Source organism: Centrocercus urophasianus, unplaced genomic scaffold (assembly GCF_019232065.1).
Source record: "Centrocercus urophasianus isolate 14NV4802_14NV808 unplaced genomic scaffold, USGS_Curo_1.0 seq_11, whole genome shotgun sequence".
NCBI lineage: Eukaryota > Metazoa > Chordata > Aves > Galliformes > Phasianidae > Centrocercus > Centrocercus urophasianus.
In genome coordinates this window covers 4,444,180-4,465,081 of record NW_024884253.1, presented here as the reverse complement: position 1 = coordinate 4,465,081, position 20,902 = coordinate 4,444,180, and the positions used below count along the sequence as shown (strand labels likewise).

Sequence of the window (20,902 nt, the reverse complement as noted above, 5' to 3'; positions counted from 1 at the left end):
CATTCCTATCCCAGACTTCCTTTATCACATTAAGTTTCCACAATTCTCAGCACAGAATTATCCTCAGGCTCTTTAACTTTTGATGAAGGTAGATCTAAAATTAATAGAAAATGAGAAGAGCAATCCAAATCCTCCTTGCAGTATAATAATGTAGCCCTCATGCTTGAGGGCATAGTTGATATACTGCAAGCTGCCCACCTACAGTGAGGCTGTAGAGACAAGTAGGCAAGTGAAAAAGGAAATTTTCCAGTTATAAATGTTTGGTGGTCCCCTTTCCCTTTCTCATCTTTTCTCTTTTCTATTCTTTTCCCAGAAAATTCCGTTGTAACAATAAATTGTATTAAGCTTTATAAACCTACAGAGTATATGTGTGATTCATTATCATCCAAGCTAACAGTATACAAAGGATCTCAAGATCTTGCTGAAGATGCTTAGCATGTCCCAAGATCAAACACAAATACATGCTGAGCCCAAATGGAAATCTTGAGCCCAAGATGTAGGGCTGGAAACTCTCAAACTAAGTGGGCCTGAATAAAATGTGGAAGATATAATAGCTTTTGGCATTCAAACCCTAAATTTAAGAAAAGAGCTTCCATACTTCAGCGTGTTACTGAATCAAAGCATATACTTGGCTCTTGATACCTTTGATGCAAGGCTTTCATTTGGATCCAGGCAAGCCACAACCTTGATCATTTTTATCTTCTTCTATCTTCTTGTACCTTTTTACCAGATCACCTTTTCTCTGCAGAACCTTGCGCCTCTATAGGCCATAAAAGCTCCAGGCCCTGCATCCCTGCAGCTCTCTGACAATTACACCAACTAGCACTCTTTACATCTCCTTTTACACTCACCTCAGGGGTTCTTGCCCTTTCACGCTCACCAAGGTAGCAGTGCTGTCTTTAATTTGGTCCCATATCCATACTCTTAAAGCAATCGGCCATTTTCTTCCATTTCAGACAAGTTAGAGGTGAAGAAGAGCAGGTAGTGGAATGATGAACAGCAGAGTAAAATGAAAGTAGACATGCTTTATTGTTGTCGAAGAGAGGTTGGCAAAGGAAAGGGCAGAAAAATTAGGACCCTAATAAGGATATGAGCACTTATATTCTTTTCTCAAAGGCAATGAGAAACCTTGGAAACATGGTTTAATTTAGTCTCAGAGTCAAGTAGTAACATTTTCAATCTGTTTTTAAATTATATGAGCAGCTAGAGATGGAAAGATTTTCAGTTCTTCTAGCTGAAGCATCTGAAATATCTGACGCTGAAATAATCTCAGAGATACGTAACCCTTAGCTGTTCTGGGTGTCAAGAAGAGGCACTCTATGGAAATTATTTAATAGATATGAAAGGAGATAAATGTTTCTGAAGGTCATTCTTTTCATTCTTAGTTCAAATGGTTACAATAGTTTTGTTTTTTTTTTACAAGCATAAGATGCACAGCCAGACAAACACGGTGACTCTCATGACTTCTGAAGTTTTTCTGTAACATTTGTAAACTGGAATGTATATGCAGGTGTTTAGATTTGGAAAAGACAACAGAAAACGATAACCAGAAAACAGCTTCTCAGAAGGCTGAGAAAGGCTGCACCTTTAAAAAGCATACAAACCTTTTCATGGTATGATTCTCACATCTTCCCAGAAGACTGAAAGCCATAGTGATCTTGCAAACTCACTGGAGACATAATGGATATATCTAACCTAGCAGACCAGGAAGATATTTTTCAGTTCATGCACAACCTGGCAGTTTTCCAATCCCAAATGAATACAAAACCTGGGTGTCTTCCAGCTATTGTACCTGAGTTTGTTTCCAAAAGAAGGAAGCTTGGGAACATGACCAAGGTGAAGATACACAGTGACTCATGACAGAGTGACTACATTAGTGGGCAAGGGTAGGCAATTGGTGTCCTCTACCTGGACTTCTATAAGGCCACTGACACACTCTCACAAAACATCCTTGTCACTAAATTGAGAAGATATGTATTTGAAGGGTGGACTAGTTAGCAGATAAGGAATTGACCAAATGGCCACATTCTAAGAGGTGTAGTCAATGGCTCGATACCCTTGTGGAGGTCAGTGGTGTTTTTGAGGCATCTGTACTGGGACCTGTACTGCTTAATATCTTCATTAACGATGCAGACAGTGGGACTGAATTTAAGGGAGATAGAAGGAGGAAAACAAAGGTTTTCTTCAAAAACCAAACCAAACCACATAACACAAATGAAACACAAACTTTTGAAGAGGCAACATCTTCCTTTACATAACTACCTAAGATGTTTGAGGTGGTCCAAGAGAGAAATTTCCTCCTGTTCTCTTTCAAAGTTTAGTTCTCATAATTCACTACAACTTGACTTTGTCCTGTTAAAGAGAATAGAATTGCAATGGTTCAGCTCTTTTACAAATGTGGTTCTACATTCACAGTGACAGTCTTATTGAGAAGGGCAACACAGATTGGGATATGTCTACATCTTACATGGTACAACTACAATAAAGGATAAAAAAGGCAGCATTTCCTATTCTAAAAGATTAAAGACATCAGTACAGGATCAAAAGTGAACACTCATGCAACTATGAAATACAGAGACTTCATGGGATTTCATGAGTGAAAAAAAAACAGCAGGTTTTGTACCACAGGTTTTTCCCACATCAAGATTGAAGATGACCAAATCATTCCTCTCTAAAGAAATTTTCCTCCTCCTCCTCCTCCTTCTCTTTACACCCTTCTCCTTTTTTTTCTCATTTTTACTTCTTTCACTCTAGATTTTCTTCTCCATTGTTTCAGAAAATGGGCCATCCTTATTTCCTCCCACTCACTCCATACAAATAAAATTAGTAAGTGTGAGAACTTACCCAAATTTACCTATTTTTCTCTCTGAACCATTGGCAGTACTGAAGGAACTATTACCCCTCTTCCAAGAAAGTTTAATACTTTTTTTCTAAAAGTACACTCAGTGCTGGAATAAACCTTACAGCTCTGGAGATTGAATTATTTCTTTCTGTTGAACGGATGCATCATTAACAACTGCAACAAAAACTCTCTTCGGAATGTTTTTGCTGATACAAATTCTCTCTCCTTTACAGAAAGTCTGTACAGAATAGTGAATAGAGTCTTGATTCCCAACTGCTTCACGAATCTGCCACCTCTGCTAAAGCTCTGACCTTCTTTTTGAGGTAGTCCTCAAAATGTTAATCATGTAAAAATTCAGAAAAAGGTGTTCCAGAAATATTTTCACAGTATGAATTTTTTTTTTAAAGAAGACAAAATAGAAGCAGAGCAGAAACAAATTATACAACCGCATCTGAGATACCACCAAATTGTGGAGGTGCCTGGAGTTCATAGCTCCTTAAGCTTACATGAGTAATATCTCCAAAATGGTTGCAAATATGCTCTTTCTGTGAGCAGAACATGGCATCACACCACATCCTTCTCTCTAAATTGGAGAGGTATGGATATGAAAGTTGGACAGTACAATGCATTAAGATGTGGTTGGCTGGATGCAGCCAATGGGTTCTGATCACCAGTTCTATGTCTGGGTGAATGAAAAACTTAACATGAGCCAGCAGTGTGCTCATGCAGTTTGGAAAGCAAATGGCATACTGGGCTTCACCAGAAGAGGGGTGGCCAGCAGGGACAGGGAGGTGCTCTTGTGCAAGAGCTACTCTGCTCTTGTGAGGCCCTATCTGGAATACTGTGTCCAGGTCTGGAGCCCCCAGTACAAGAAAGGCAGACAGCTGTTGGAGAGGCTACAGAGGAGGGCCACAAAGATGATCAGAGAGCTGGAGCACCTCCCCTACAAAAAAAAAAGCTGAGGGAGCTGGGCTCGTTCAGTCTGAGGAAGAGAAGACTGCAGGTGGCATCATTGCAGCTTTCCAGTACCTAAAGGGAGCATATAAACAGAAAGGGACTCAACTCTTTGAAAGGGTAGACAACTGCAGGACAGGGGGAAATGTTTTTAAGTTGAGGGAGGGAGGGAAGATTTAGGTTGGATGTCAGGGGAAATTCTTCACAGAGAGGGTGGTGAGGTGCTGGAACAGGCTGCCCAGAGAGGTTGTGGATGCCCCATCCCTGGAAATATTCAAGGCCAGGTTGGATTGGGCCCTGGGCAACCTAGTCTAATATTAAACGGGGAGGTTGGTGACCCTGCCTGTGGCAGTGGGGTTGGAGATTCATGATCTTTGAAGTCCCTTCCAACTCAGGTAATTCTGTGGTTGGAAGCTAGTCACAAGCGGTGTCCCTCAAGAGTCAGTCTTAGGACTGATGCTCTTCAACATCTTTATCAATGACATAGATGATGGAATTGAGTGATGATGGAATCAGTTTGCAGATGACACCAAGCTGAGTAGTCTGATCAATGCATACAAGGGAAGGGAAGCCACCCAGAGAATATGGACAGGCTGGAGAAGTGGGCCCATGTGAACCCAAAGAGGTTCAACAAGGCCATGTGCAAGGTGTTGCACTTAGGTCAGGTCAATCCCAGGTATTTAGACAAACTGGGGAAAGATCTCCTGTGCAAGAAAATGTAACTGAGTCACCAAAGAGCTTATCAGACTATTAGATAGACTGTATCACTGTGAAACCTTGGGAGACTGGAACGTAACACAGAAAACAAAGAGCGAGTTGAGTCTAGGGATAAACAGCAGGTTCTTCTGTATGCACTGCTAATCTTGTCACTCTTGAGAAACCTTTCATCCTTCAGCACTGTTCTCTAGGAGAAGCTAGGGCCAATTAACTGATTAGAGGAACAGGAATTTCTTGTTTGTAAGTGAATGGTGTATAAGATGTATGTTGAACACAACTATTCTGATGCTACAAGAAACTGAGAGAACTCTCTTACTGGACGACGACAATCTCCTTGAGAGCAGCTCTGTGGAGAAGGACTTCAGGGTCCTGGTGGATGAGAAGCTGGACATGAGCCAGCAGTGTGCGCCTGCACCCCGGAAGGCCAACTGTGTTCAGGGCTGCATTAAAAAAGGGGTGGCTAGCAAGGAGAGGGAGGTGACTGTCCCCCTCTACTGGGCTCTTGTGAGGCTCCATCTGTAGTACTGTGTCCAGGCCTGGGGTCCCCAGTACAGGAAGGACATGGAGCTCTTGGAGCGGGTCCAGAGGAGGGCACTGAGATGATCAGAGGGCTGGAGCACCTCTGCAATGAGGAAAGGTTGAGGGAACTGGGCTTATTTAGCTTGGAGAAGAGAAGGCTCTGGGGTGCCCTCATTGTGGCCTTCCAGTACCTGAAGGGAGCGTATAAACAGGAGGGGAAACAGCTGTTTACATGAGCTGATAGTGCTAGGACAAGGGGGAATGGTTTTAAAATAAGATGGGAGATTTAGGTTAGATATTAGGAAGAAGTTGTTCACACAGAGGGTGGCGACAGAGGTTGCCCAGAGAGACTGTGGATGCCCCATCCCTGAAGGCATTCAAAGCCAGGCTGGATGTGGCTCTGGGCAGCCTGGTCTGGTGATTGGAAACTCTGCACATAGCAGGGGGGTTAAAACTAGATGATCATTGTGGTCTTTTTCAACCCAGACCATTCTATGATTCTGTGGTTTTCTATCTAAATAATGAAGAATAAAACCTATATTTTCTCCAATCAAAATGCAGAAATCAAGTACTCCTCAATAATCATACCATTTCAGACCGAGTTTGTAAAGAGTCCTTTTAGAAATGAGAGGGCTGATACTTTTCTGCAGTTATTTTGTAACCTAAGTCTCAATACAGCTGGGTCCAATTCCCTCCTATGGCTGAGGTCATCCGTGTCTTTTCTGTGCATTTCCATATGGTACTATTTTCATTCCTGCTGAGGCTCTTCCTGTTTTCATTGAATAAAAATATTAATTGGATCTCAGATCAGCATTGTAAAATAGACACATGCTTATACCTACAAATCTCCATCCTGCTTGAGAATATAATTATTCACCCAATTAGTTTCCTCCATTCACTACATATCAGATAAATGAACCTAAATTGAACTTGTAGATTCTATCCTGGAAAACAAAGTACCTAAATATCTGATAACAACAAAAACACCATCAGACATAAGACCCATCATAGGTCTGAATTTTCCACATCTTAAATGAAATGATCTGCACTAAATCTGAATGCATAACTATTATTCCCGCTGGCACAAGTAAGTCTTCTTTCCACATCCAGCAGCTGAGCAAGACAGAGTTGCCCTTACCTGAGAATCATAGTCATTTGAGTTGGAAGGGACACTTAAAGGCCACATAGTCCAACTCTTCTGCAATTAACAGAGACACCTACAACTAGACCAGACTGCTCAGAGCATGGTCCGGTCTGACCTTGAATGTCTCCAAGAACAAGACAACCACCTGCCATCTCTGGGCAAACTGTTCCACTGCCTCATAACCTTTATGATAAAACAAACATTTCCTATATCCAATCTAAGTTTTCCCTTCTTTAGTTTGAAATTCCCCTTGTCCTATCACAACAGACCTTGCTAAAGAACCTGTCCCCTTCTTTCCTATAGCTCCCCTTTAGATATTAAAAGGCTGTTCTCAGACCTCCACAGAGACTTCTCTTCTCCAGGCTGAACAGCCCCAGCTCTCAGCCTGTCCCCCTAAGGGAGGTATTTCATCCCTCGGACCATTTTTGTGGCCTTCCTTTGGACACACTTGAATAGGACCATTCACTGGTACCCTGATGCCCTTTCCCTTACATTCCCTAGCTTGTACTGATAGCAGCACTGGCTAGCACTGGCTAGCACTGGCTGCAGACATCACACCAAACAGTCATATTATAAACTGACTTCTCATTTGTTGCCGGATACCATTATAAAGATTTATCATGCATAACCACGTGAGAACAAGAGATTACTAAAGAACAGTTCATTTTTTCAGATGCATTTTATTTGTAATACTTTTCATTGGCAGATGTTATCCCACAAATGAATGACTGTTCTGAAGTAACAGAGTGGACATAGATTGATGGGAGAAATTGATCTGCATTTGTTAATGCACTTTTGCTGCAACAAGTAAATTAAGTAATTAAAGTGCTAAAACAGATCTTCCCATCCAGACACTCTATATAGTCAACTCCATTAAAGCAAGGACAAAGGCCAATTGTTTTTTTGTTTTGTTTTGTTTTTCTTCTCGCTGCATCTCAAGTGCACCTTGTCTGCAGTACAGACTCTATATACTTTGATTTCATCCATAGAATTAAACTACCCACTTACACAAGCAGTTATTAACATAAGGTGTCTCTAAAGGATGAAGCATCAAAAAGAGTAATGATTTTGGGTTTCTCACCAAAGCCATCTTAAAGACATCTGATATGGAGATAGTGTACAAATTTCCTTTCTGAAAATTAGACTTTGGGATGATTTAAGCAGAATAAAAAAATATCTGGAAAACAGAAGCCAGATACAGTCTGGAACAAACTTCTCCCCTGGCCAATAATGTTTTCTATAACCTCATCATCTGAGCGCTTGTGATTGTATTCTACTCTTGGGAACAATCTTCTGAAAAATTATTACTATTCCCATACTTGCAGATAAAAGCTGAAGAACTGAAAGGCCGTTCAGACCCACTTCAAGAAATTTCCTAGACTCATCACTTACTCCAGCACATAATAAAAGTCACAGATCACTTGGGTTTGGTGCACGTACAGTTGGAAGATTAGCGTGGTAAGGATGGTACTTCACAGGTATTATAGTAGGAAAGATTACCATGGTGAAAGAGAAACAATCAAGGAAGAAACGCTTACCCATGTCTGAGAATTTAGGCTAGTGGGGAAAAGTTCCCAAAAAGGAGAGATCTCCAGAAAGAGATCCTTCTCCAGTGCTAGTCAGCTCTTAAATGGGGTCTAGGAGGTCACACAGGTGAACTGACTTCACCTGAGCTCCCGCAGCTGACCCAGTCCTTGCCTCAGGTGATGAATCAGTGATTCAGGCCATGACTCAACAGTTCCCATACAGTATATTTGTATTAAAATTACAAGACTGAAAAAGTGTGTAGACAGTACTGCCAAGAGAACAGATTAGTTCAAACATAGGACGAAGAAATAGACCTGAACTCTCATCTCCTAGCCTTTATTTAGTGCTTTCCCTCTTTAAAAGATGTGTAAAGGGAACTAAATCAGTGACATGATAATGAGAAAAATTACCATATTTTTGCTCAACCCTAGTTTGCATGGCAATAACAAATTTTACATATTCAGTTTCCAGCAGTCATTAAGAAAGTACTGAAGCCAGGCATATGCAATATCAGAGAGAAAATTCTGGACAGCATAGTTACTTAAAACAAATATATGTTGGAGAGGCCATAAATGTTATAATGATTTGAGAGCTTAAGATAATTCCAAATTTCATCTTATCACTACTCATAGAATCATAGAATGGCTTGGATTGGAAGGGATCATCAGGTTCCAACCTCCCTGCCATAGACAGGGATGCCAACCACTAGATCAAGTACTAAATCAGGCTGCCTGTCATCCAACCTGACTTTGAACACCTCCAGGAATGGGGTATCCACAACCTCTCTGGGCAGCCTGTTCCAGCACCTCACCACTCTCTCGGTGAAAAACTTCCATGACATCAAATTTAAATCTTCTCTTCTTCCATTTAGTACCATTCCCCCTTGTCTATCACTATGTGTAAAAAGATGATTTTCCTCATGTTCCTCTGAATACTGGAAGGCCAAAATGAGGTCTCCTTGCAGCCTTCCCTTCTCCAGACTGAACAAGCCCAGCTCCTTCAGCTTGTCTTTGTAGGAAAGCTGCCCTCTGATCATCTTTGTGGCCCTCTTCTGGACCCTCTCCAGAAGCTCAACGTATTTCCTGTGCTGGGGATGTGACCTGCACACAATACTCCAGATGGGGCTTCATAAGGACAGAGTAGAGAGGGACAATCACCTCCCTTGTCCTGCTGGCCACCCCTCTTCTGATGAAGCCCGGGATATCATTGGCCTTCTGGACTGAAAGCACACACTTCTGGCTTATGTTAAGTTTTTTCATCTACCAGGACTCCTAATCCTTCTCAGCAGGGCTACTCTCAAGGAGTTCTCCCAGTCTGTATATATATCTGAGATTAATCTAACTTAAATGCAAAACCTCACACTTTTCTTTGTTGAACCTCATTAAGTTCACATGGGCCCACCTTCTGAGTTTATCAGGATTCCTTTGGATGGCATCCCTTTCTTCTGCAAACCCAACTTCACTTCAACCCATATGAGCCACATTCAACACTTGTCCTTCTCCAATAGTCAGAATCAGCTGAGTCATTTGGTGAGGAAGAGTGTGCTCACTTTACTTCGCTCACCTTCCCCACGTGGGAGTGCAGCTGATTTTTCTTGGTCATGAATGCTAGAATCGTGATTAGTCATTAAAACAAATGATTTATAAGTACACATTGCACAACGTTCAGCAAATTGGCCTCTGTGGAGTTACAGTTTGAGAAAGAAAAAAAAGTACGATTTAGTGAATCAAAATATTCACTTTCTAGCTTTCTTTCTGAAAGTATTCTGTGTATCAGCTTTTTCTTATTTGTAAAATAAAAACAGCTTGAACTAAGGAAAGACATTTTGAAGGATAAGTGAAGGTTGTAAAGTGATTTGTGGTACAAGGATAAAAGGTGATGATACTTATGCAGAGCACAGTTTGATATAAATATTCTGTCTACTTGGGAGGAAAGTTCGCACACACCAGGAAAATTCAGGAGTCAAGAGGTAAGGATGCAGACAGAGAAGCTGTGGTGCTTTCTCTTGAAAGACAAACATTAAAATATATCATACAGACAGTGATAGCCAAGAGGAATGTCATGCAAACAGATGGAATTCATTCTCTTAGGAAATGAAATGCAAGGTGTGATGTTAGATGAAAATCTTAGGGGATAATACAGTTAAGAAGATAAGAAGAAAATAAAGTGAAAATCTGGGGGTTTAGACACCATTTAAAGCTAATCAGTCATCAACTTACAAGACAGTTCATTCCATTGCCTATAACTTTAACAACTGGCTACCATGAATTTTTCTTCAAAGCTTTTGGAGTTTAACTGGGCAGTGCTCTGCTACTTTTTAATAAATATACTTCATAAAATAAAAACATAAAAAAATTCTTAGAATCAGAAGGCATTAAGCACAGCATTGAAAACCGGTTTTCTCTGGGACAGGGAAGGAACTAGACTTGCAAGATGACGAGGATCTGGACTCAGAAATACCAAGATTTAAGGGGTGGAGAACTGAATGTCAGTGGAAAGCAGAATTCAATCTTATTTGTGAGATGCATTTCTCAGCTAAAATAATGTTTGTATGTTAATAAAATCAACCTGTTTCGAGCTACAATTTAGACAACTAGAAGAACTACCGGGAACCATGGTCCTGACAATAAACCACTAGAAACTACTAACTCACTACAAAGGCTGAAACTGAGTTACGCGAAGGGATGTTGTTCAAGGTAGATGTCTCTGTTTTTTGAGGAAAATTAAGATCACAGTCACCCTAGACTCAGGGATTAATTTAACCTGAAGGGGACATGGAACACCATCAGCTCAGCATCTGTTCAAAGCAGGATCAACACTGAATTCAGACCAGATTGCCTCTGGCCGTGTCCAGTCAGGTCTTGAACATCTCAAAGGACAGAGATTCTAGTCTCTCTAGACAAGTAATTCCAGTGCTTGACTACTCTCATAGGATTTCGTTTTCTCTTCTAACCAGCAACTGTAGGAAAGAACCAGGTTTAGCTATTCTCTGAACAGCTTGTCCTATATTTAAACACTACATTTGCTAGTGACAATTATGCCACACTTTCTCTAGAGATATGCACAGAGTGTAACAATGTGATAACACATTCTGAACACAGACAACTTCATCTGCCTCAATTAGTTGCTGTTTGCAAAGTGCTTAAGTGAGGAAAAATGCCAAAAAGGCGAAAATGCACTCTCGCATGAAAAAATGGAGAATAACTTCCCATTACTTAGCATCTTATAGTTATTTTATTACTGGAGCTGTCCATTCAGTAATTTATGGCACTCTTCCTCTTGTTTAGAATAGTTGTATTGTCACTGTCTGTGCTGCTGTAATGTTTCCATTCTGTTCTTGTTCAGTTCAGTTCTTTCCTTTCCCTTATGCAAAAACGGAGGCACAGATGTGAGTGACTCCCACTGGTAGACACTGGTCCGTCTGTAGCTTTATGAATTAGGAGCCAAAGCCAAGATTTGAAGTGTATCTCTGTACAAATGTAAATTATGTTGGGTGAAGTCAAAGCTGTTTTCTGATATAATTCACTCAGAAAGTCATCAAAGGAGCAATGTAAATGTCACTTGGTCTGCGGTGACATTTACTTTCCTTGGAGAAATAGTATCCAGTTGTTAAGGGAGCAAAGGTTTTTTTCTTTGGTCAACGAATTACAACTGCTAGTCCACTCTTTCTTTCAAAATAAAAGGCTTGCAAGGATTCCCCTTGCTTTCTAGTATTCCAGAACTGATTACCAGCAAAGGTTGGTTAACATTTGAGATCCTAGACTTAGTTTTAAAAATATAGATTTTTACATATAAATGAATATGAAACCATTTGGGGAAGATACTACCTTCTACGGTTTCCAGAGCATATATAAGCATTAGCAGGTTAGTATTAAACAATACGAGTTTCTTCTCTAATTGCCTGACTCCAGGAAACACATCCTCTAAAAAAGTGTAAGATCTGCATTGAATGCATAGGCATTGCCAAAGACTCAGTTACAAATTGGCACAGAAATTTTATTCAGTCCTTACTTAATATTAGGTATCACAAAAAAGCTTCTTCACAAGCAAGAGTTTCAGAGATACATTGCTTGCCAGCCTCTAAATCAGAGAAGACATATTGCAGCAAGCTGATGGAGACACCTATTAATGTCAATGGTTTTGAACAAGGCTATAGAAGCCTGAATAACTTAAAGCGCCATATAGTTTGAATTGATTTCCTGAGTACTTATCAGTCTTGAAAACTGAGACTGGAAGCATAGTGAAAACCATGTATTTTCTGAGACGCAGATGCTTGTATCATTTTATTCATCTGTTGTTCACAACCAATTGCTGACAAGATCATTACAAAGGATCCTTTCCGCTTTGTACTGGCTTTGTCTAAACATCCAAAATTTTAAATCCTTCTTTAGTTAGTAACACATACATAAACACACCAGTTGATGACTTTTTTTTTCTTTTTTTTTTTCTTTTTTTTTTTTTTTTTGGCTCATTAATAATGAAATTTTTATATTATACATGATAATCATCACTAATGTCTGAGCAATCCTCAGCAGTGCTTCCAACAACATTGAGGTCTATCATATATTTTCTCTGTTATTCTCCCCAAAAAGAGAGAATTTCAGCAGCACAGGTTTTCCTATTTTGACTGTTCTAACTATACTCTGAGCACACACACTCTATGTCTTGTGTACTCTTGTCAGAGATGGCAGATCAGCTGTAACACGCCTCACCCTTGGAAATAATCCCTTATCCTTTAAGTGTTCACTGCACCACTCCAGTCAGGCTCAGGAAAGAGGTTGTCTTTCATGCAGATACATTTTCCATTTCTGATACAAAGTTCTACTCTGCTTAAACAAAAAAAATGCTGATCATATTCAATCCTGAGGTAAAGAATCCACCTATAACTAGATTCTGGTCACTGACTGCAAAGCATTATGAAAACAGTAAGTTATCCTCTGCTTCCTACACTGGCTTCTTGCGTGATGGAGCACCCAAACTGATCACAATAACCTTTGTGGAGTACTTTGTAGCAATGGTAATTCCCTGAAAAACATTCCGCTGCTCTGAATACTTGACACTAGAATATTTGTGAGAGGCTATCTCCTAAGCAAACAGAGATAGCAATATCAGTAAGACATGTTATTGACCTGGGCTATTATCAGCAAGCTGCCTAGGGGCAGTCCTAAGCTGCTGGTCAGACAGATCAGCTATGGATACATACATCTTCCACCAAAGGATAGAGAGCCTTACTCTACAAGAAATTATCCTCTAACTACTAGCTTGTGTCTTATTTAGGTTCATTTTTTCCTTTTTCAGCTACTCGCTGAACCATTATAGAGTGACACAGATATACAGCAGATGAATTTTCATATTCTCTGCAAAATGTTGCCTGATTTTATACCACCTGGCTAGTTGTACAATCTGCAAACATTTCACGAAAAAGGTGGAAAAGACACAAAGGGAAATGACCAAAGCAGAGCACAGAAGAAGGAGGTCCAGCAGACAGGGCACAGTTTTTATCACTGTACGCTGCATTTCAGAAAGGACAGATGGAGGTTTTTCTCCATATCTAGCAGGTGAAAAATCTCAGAGTCCTGAGTACCATCTATTCTACCAGATACCATCAGATACTCCGAGTACTGAATACCATCTTTTCCTATCAGACAGAACAAGAGGTAAAGGCTTTAACTTGTGCCGGAGGTTCAGGTTAGATATTAGGAAGAAAAATCTTCTCTAAAAGATGGATCAAGCATTGGAACAAGCTGCCCAGGGAGATGACGGAGACGCCACCTGGAGGTTTGCGAGAAAAGGGTAGACGTGGCACTGAGGGACATGGTTAGTGGGCATGGTGGTGATGGACTAATCTTAGTGGTCTTTTTCAACCTTAGTGATTCCATCATTCCATTTCTATCCAGGCCCTTTATTTCTGAATTCAGATTGCTGATATTGCTGTGATTGATTGTGATATTGCTGTAGGTAGCTGACAAATTCAAATCCATTAGGTATTTAGATATCTCTGTAAACAAAGAAGTGACACAGAACAGCGACACGTAAGGTTAAATACATTAGATATTGCTTATTTGAAGGAGAAAGATAATTTCCAATGTTCAATACTGATAATACTGGTCATCATATAATGGAGTTTGCTGAGAAGATGTTCTGCACCTGCAGAACAGTCTTTAAGTTATGTTTCATCCTGCTTCAACCTCTTCTCCCTTTCACTGGCAGTGGAAAGTCCACCTATCATCAGTAATCAGTAAGAAATTGAAGGCTGCAGCACTGACAGACTGATAAGAGATATCATGACTGTCTTGACCAACAGTCATGAAAATAAATCACTATATATTACTCTCCAAAAGCTGGGCATTTGCTGTCCTTTGGGATGTTGATATTTAGCTGTCTGAGCACCTGCACCCCAGTTGCTTTCATGAATACAGGTTGGTGATGCAGTTTTTAATCCTGTATGTTCAGTGCATAAGGCTCAGCAGCTATCACTACGACTGTCATTGACTTCTTATTCTTGAGCCCTTTACTTCAGAATCTGCTGCCTTACAGTGAAGGTCCGATAAAGAGTCACAGAAATATGTCTTTGTGACAAGAAAAAAAGTCATTTCTGTCAATATATCTGTTCCAAGGGACAGCAATCATTATTCTAGGAAAACATCATTCTGGCATGCCTGTTAGCTCTCTTCATTTTCTTTTTATCTCATTTATGTTAAAAAAAATCCATGCATCTTATATGCATCTTATATAAATTAAGTAAGTACATTCAAAATGAAATAGATTTATAATCTTAAAGTGATTTATATTTCATTACAGGTTAGAAGTTTTAGGAAATGAGTATCAGTGGGAAATAAAGTAACAAGATTTGCTTCTGTCCTAAACTTTTTATTTATTTACTTGTACATTCTGACACAGTACCTATAAGTCTTCAAGAAATGAGGTCTAAATCTCTGATCATAATTTATATTTCCAAGGTATCCATTCTGGCAGAAAAAGCCACGGTTAATTGCAGAACCCCTGCATGCTGAGGAAAGGAGATACTTCACTGTGCCACTGAAGTGGACTATGTCATGACTGACTGCATGAAACACTGGTGTCCATCCAATAGGCAAGAGTGATGTTTTATTAAGTAAAGACTTTGTCTGCTAAGATTTACCATCATATTTTTGACAGGTCTGGATCATAAGAGTTCTTTGATTCTTGCAAGGTACCAGAAACACTGAGACCACTTCTCTGGTCACTTGGGCAAATCTGCATCCAGTTTAGAAGAAGCTGGAATATTTTTTTTCCACTGATTTTTATCATCATCACTCTCTAAACACAAACACCAGTGTAAGTGTGAGACATTTATAAATTACAGACTGAATTTGAGGAATGAAAGGACCGATAAGCATTTGATTCCACCCTGTGGCTGGTAAGGACATACCTTGAATCCTTGTTTCTCAACATATAATTGCCAGAATCCCAAAGTTATGAAGACAGAGTATCACTCTCTTTGTGCCCTCTGTTCCCTCCCAGACTTCAAAAGTTACTTATCTTGTGAACTTACTAGCGTGTTTTCTGTTGCTTTTAGTTTGGTTTTGTTATTAAGTAAGGTAATCCATCATACATATTTTGAAATGCCTTAAGAAAAAGAGATGCAGAAGAATTTCTTCTGACAGAACCAGAAAAATCAATTAATTGATTTCTGGAAGTCATGGATAATTTTATTTCCTTCTCTATTAAGAAATATCAGAATCAGTCAGCTAATTTCACTTGAGAAAATATCTGTCACCAGTTATTAAGTGGAATGTGATGGAGAGAATTAGGACAGAAAACTTAAAAATACTTTTTCTTCCAGAAGTTGCATTACTTATTACTCTATTTTTCAAACTGCTCAGCAAATCCTTTGGCTTGTCCAAAGAAAAGGTTCGTTCTTCCTGTATGTCAGTGCTTACAGCATTTAAACTCTGATATCGGCAAATTCTGACACTGTTTCGTTTGTGCTTTAGAAAAAGATAAATTTAACAGCAATAATTGACCAAACTACTTGTAACATATATTTTTCTGATGACTCTTTTTGTTACGTATGCAAGAAACATAAAATCATAAAAGCATTTACAAAAGCCCCTGACTGCTTTCTGTATCAGTCTCTATTAACCATTTATACAGGCTAAGAAACATTAGTTTTAGACTGTAAGGCAATGATTAAAATATCACAATGTAGAATTCATGTAGATTAAGGAGTCTCCACTTCTCATGGGAAAGGAGAGATGGCAACAGCCTCTGTGTACTTACACAGTTCAAAATAGCTTCCAGAGAAACCACAAATAGAACCAGAACCATTACTGAAGGACTAACATTTTAAAGCACTTTGGCTGTGTGGCTTTAGGCCAGCAGACTATGTTCTTAATCAGTCTGATTACTAACCAACACCTAATGGCTTCAGAAGGACTGATTCTTCCAGGGTTCTCTAGCTAAACCTTGATGATTTATTCATGCCATTATTTGCACTGAGGACTCTTCTCTCACGGGCTTGCTGTTGGCTCAACTATGCTCTCCAGAGAGTAGAGCTCATCGCTGCCTCTCCACTCCCTGTAAGGAGCTGCAGCCGCCATCAGGCTTCCCCTCAGCTCCTCTGTTCTGGGCTGAGCAAACCCAGGGGCCTCAGCTGTTCTTCATATGCCTTGCCCTCTGGACCCTTCACCAACTTCATAGACCTCCTCTGGACACTCTTTAATACTTGTATGTCCTTTTGTTGCTTTGCTCCCAGCACTGGAAGTGAACAGAGGGGACAACGCCTCCCCTTGCCCAGTGGCAGTGCTGGGCTTGGTGCACCTCAATGCTTACTTGATGATTGCGGCTGCCAGAGAACACTGCTGACTCACATTCAACTTGCCATCAGCCAGAACTTCCAGATCCCTCTCTAAGGTCCAGAAATACATTGTGAGATATAGTATTGAAATCTTAGCTTAAATCCGAAAGATTATATCTTTTGTCTTTCCTTGGGCAACTAAATGGGTAACCTCACCATAAAAGAAAATGTAGTTAATTCAACAGGAATTTCCTCTCGTAAACTATGACCAATGACTACACTGTCTTTCAGGTGATTTTCAGTAACTCCCAGAATAATCTCCATAATTTTACCAGGCACTGAAGTGAGACTGACAGACCTGCAGTTACAAGGAAAATTTTCTTGCCCTACTTGAAATCTGGGACAACATCCAGTCAAACAATCCAGATTCTCAAGAAGGACAGATAGCCCAGACTAAGTGCTTTGGAAATTTCATTCCTGCGCAGCTATGTTGTACCAACTCAGGAATTTCAACCATACAGCCCAATGTCAATTTGGCACACAAATCTAGTGGTGTTCCACAGAATTTGGTGACTGAAGCTCCAGTCTACTTCTATTGATTTTGTAGCAAGGCTTCTATGTACTTCTAAGGAAATGTAATCATGTCCTTGGTTTTGATTTTTCATTTTTTACTTACTAGCTTAATCATTAATAATGTTCTTCATTGTTGTTCTTGCTTTTGCTGTTAAAAAACCACAGCAGTGTGCCTCCAGATAAATTAAGATTCATTTCTGGTCCACTGCTATCCTGATGGACAACCTTTCACAAATCGCCTTTTTGACCTTCAGTGAGACAGAATGATATTGACTCAATTTACAGGGTACTCAGAGAAGAAAAACACTAGTTAAATAGAAAATTCCTGTTATCATTACTTCTACCATCCTCTCATCCAGAGAGACTATATGTCAATCCAAGATATTCCAGATGTCCACTGTGAATATCAACAACAGTAGTAGGGGAAAAATAACTGCACCCAAGTTAAAATGAAATCTGGCAAAATCATTTACTCATTTTCTTCATATTCTCATATTACAGCGATAAGAGCTACTGAGTAGATGAAGCCAGGCAGATGATGATGATCAGCAAATGTGAGATGCAGTAAAGGATATTATTGGAAATGTAATTAGTAAAATTATGAAAGAAAAAAAAATACATATAATACTGTGCAAAGGTTACAAAGAAAGAAAAAATTTAATAAACAAATTATTGCAATATAACCTATAGCCCTGCACATGTTTGGAATATTAATCAGTAAAGCAGGGTAAGCACCAGTGGGAGAAAAAAGAAAGGGTAATTAGGAACTCATTAGTGTGACAGCAGAATATATTATCTGTGATAGTGCTAGGCCTACCCTCACACCAGAGATTTGATCTGACTGTCAAAGCCAAAGAAAGCATTTCACAGATACAGGTCTATATGATAACAACAAAAAAGGTAGCTCAGCAGTGTGAGATGTCTAAGCTTCGAGCATCCTACCACTGAAGTCCAAACAAATCACTGAGGCCACAGATGGGTGCACATTTTCAAATGAGAGGAGGATCAAGTGCATTATTACACTGACCATCAAATTAAGAATCTACAGCCAAGGACTGTCTTCTAAGATCATGAACACCAAGGTACATAAAAATGTTCACTTATGATGCAAATAAACCAAACACCTCAAACACTGAGGACTTTTTTTTCTGTTTAACATAAGCACTTGCTGTAGTCAGAATGCTTTATAATGGAACTGTGACAGATATTCACTTGGAAGCATTAACAGAATGTCAGATGCCAGCTGTTAAAACAGAATACAGCTGTGCTTCCTTCATCCAAGTTCATGGCATCTTTAACACATAATTCATCACAGTAAAAGCAAATAACAAAAAAAGCCTACAACTAGATGGAAACAGCTTTAGCTAACTCATCCCAATACCTGAACCAATTCCATATTTTTGTCACCAGAAATGAAACTCAAGATGGACAAATCAGCTATTAACCATTCCTTTGCAAAACTAAGGCATTGAAGAGTATATGTAATGTGCTGTACACTTCAGTTGTCTTAGATGAAAGAAAATAATACTCCACAAGACCCACAGTTGTCCATGAAGTACATTCTTTTGACCCATCTGGTCAAGTATTTTAGTATATTTTTCCTCACTGAAAAAATGTGGGGTCCAATATGCAAGTAGAACAATTATTCACATTTGGTTAGGCTTCTCCATTCAACAGCTGCTGGGTTAGTATAAAGGCTATTAGGAAAAGTGGTGCAAAAGAATGGGGGCAAAATTTTGAGTAAAGCAGAAGTTGTACGTGTTCTTCTAACTTAAAGGGACATGAAAATACAATATGGCTATCAGAACTAGAACTTCAAGTGAACAGGAATATTCACATTCCTCTCTGAAATGGTGGGGTTAAATTAACATCCATTAAAATAATTAAAAGAATAGTCGTAAGATTTACAACTCTACAGTGAATGCGTTTTCATTAAAGTTCAAAGCAGTTACCATTTAGCACAGAGGCTCAACACCAATCCAGAAGCATTTAAAGTGGCTATTGTGTTTATGTCTGAACAGATGCTTAAAATAATTTGGAGCATTACAATACTTTATGACAAAAATAAGTCCGTCAGTCTGAGTTTATAGTGAAAGTAATGTACATTGATCCTCCCTGACAGCAGAGAAAACCCAATGACATCCTTCCCTGCTCTGGAGATGGCATGAAATACAACTCTATTTGGCAGAAAATTATCTGTTTTGGTTTGTAACTGTTTTCTGAAAATAACTCTTCTATAATCAGCTGCAAATTAACAGAGACATCAACTCACCCTCTCTGGAAGAGGTCCACATTATGGAATTTGTGTAGCTCCACAGAAAACTCGACTGTACCCTGGACCTCAGACATGATTTTTTCAGGTCATCACCTAAACAACACATATAAAGAGGGATAATAAACATTTGAAGTATTTTTCTTAAAAAATCCTCAACTATCACATTTTGTTTGGCATCTTGGGGTTCATGCAAAGCTGATATCAACTGGAATCTTTCCAATTACTTCATTGAGCTCCATCTTCATGAAAACTTCTAAAAACAAGATCAAAGCAGTAATTAAGAGAGCTAAAATATCCAATTAGGCCTAAGGATAGAATGATAATATTATGGAAAGTACAAGAAGAGGCAAAAGAGTAAATAACATATTCTGCGCAAGAATTTCAAAGCAAATTTTAATTAACTGTCTTCCTACTCTTATATGGGAAATTGACTTTTTTTTTCATTCTATTTTATCAAATGGCAGACATGCAGGAACAAAACAGCCCATTTCCATAAAAGCAGAGGCCAAAAAGACATAACTTTGAGACAGATGAGAATAGAATTCAGGATTCTTGTGCTTTTGACTCCTTCTATGGCTTAACTAAAGATGTGGAAGAGAATTTTCTAAGGGAATATAAATAATTTATAGAATAATAAATGACAGAGATTCTTCTAAGGAAAATGTTAACAATCAAGCCACAACAGACAGATCAAGATTTTGAAGCATTACAACCATTTACAGATAATATCTCATACGTCCATTTAACCATAGAATTATTCAGGCTGGAAGAAACATCTGGGGGTCATACCTTACTCAAATAAGATTTACCTACATACGTTACTAATCTATCACTACTTAACATACCATTGTAAACCCTTGACATTCCCCTTATTGCAGCAGAGACAAGACGAGCTTTTACAGCTTTTAGACAGATTTTGAAATTTCCATTTACTCTTTCCTCCTCTGAAAGTCTTCTTTTGGCAAGCTGTAAGATGTTGCTGTCTGGAAATTGTCTATGACAACAGGGACAAGATAGCCATCAGATTTGTTTAATTAGCACAGTTCAGAAGCACTCATGGGTAGCTTTTTCACAGCAGCCACCTATGAGGGTGTCCCATGTGAGGGCTATTAATAATTCTTGTCTGAGACACACGAGGCTCTAAGGAAACATCAAACTCAGATTTCAAAGGGAAGAATATCCCCATACATGCTAACCTGTAATTTCCATGGCACTCAAAGATTTGACCACTGCCTCTAATGAAACAAGAAAGAAGAAGAGTCTGATATATGAAGGTCTGAGATAAGACTGTCTCGTTACACTAACTATTTTAAATTATGTTTTCTTTCTGGCTGTCCTCTCAAGCACTGGCATTTTCAAAACTAGATATTTCAGAGTTAAAACGTTGATTTTTCATCCACATTCCTCAAACAAAGAAGCAAGTTAGACATGTTGACTCTGGAAGGACAAGAATGGGACATGCAATATTTGCAATATATGTCTAGAACTATGAGAAAGAAATATAATTGCTATGCTCCCTATCTCTTTATTTTATTTATGTATTTATCTTTACAATTTAAACAGAAACAAGAT

The 20,902-nt window shown here is 39.1% G+C and overlaps 1 protein-coding gene across 1 annotated transcript in view; it reads right to left on the bottom strand.

Moving 5' to 3' along the window:
- FAM135B (family with sequence similarity 135 member B) overlaps positions 1-19,404 on the bottom strand; it is a 120,033-nt gene extending 100,629 nt beyond the window's left edge. The window contains exon 1 of the mRNA XM_042839942.1: positions 19,328-19,404. Within this exon, the coding sequence (XP_042695876.1) occupies positions 19,328-19,404 (77 nt within the window). The remainder of the gene's footprint in view (positions 1-19,327) is intronic.
- Positions 19,405-20,902: the final 1,498 nt, after the last annotated feature.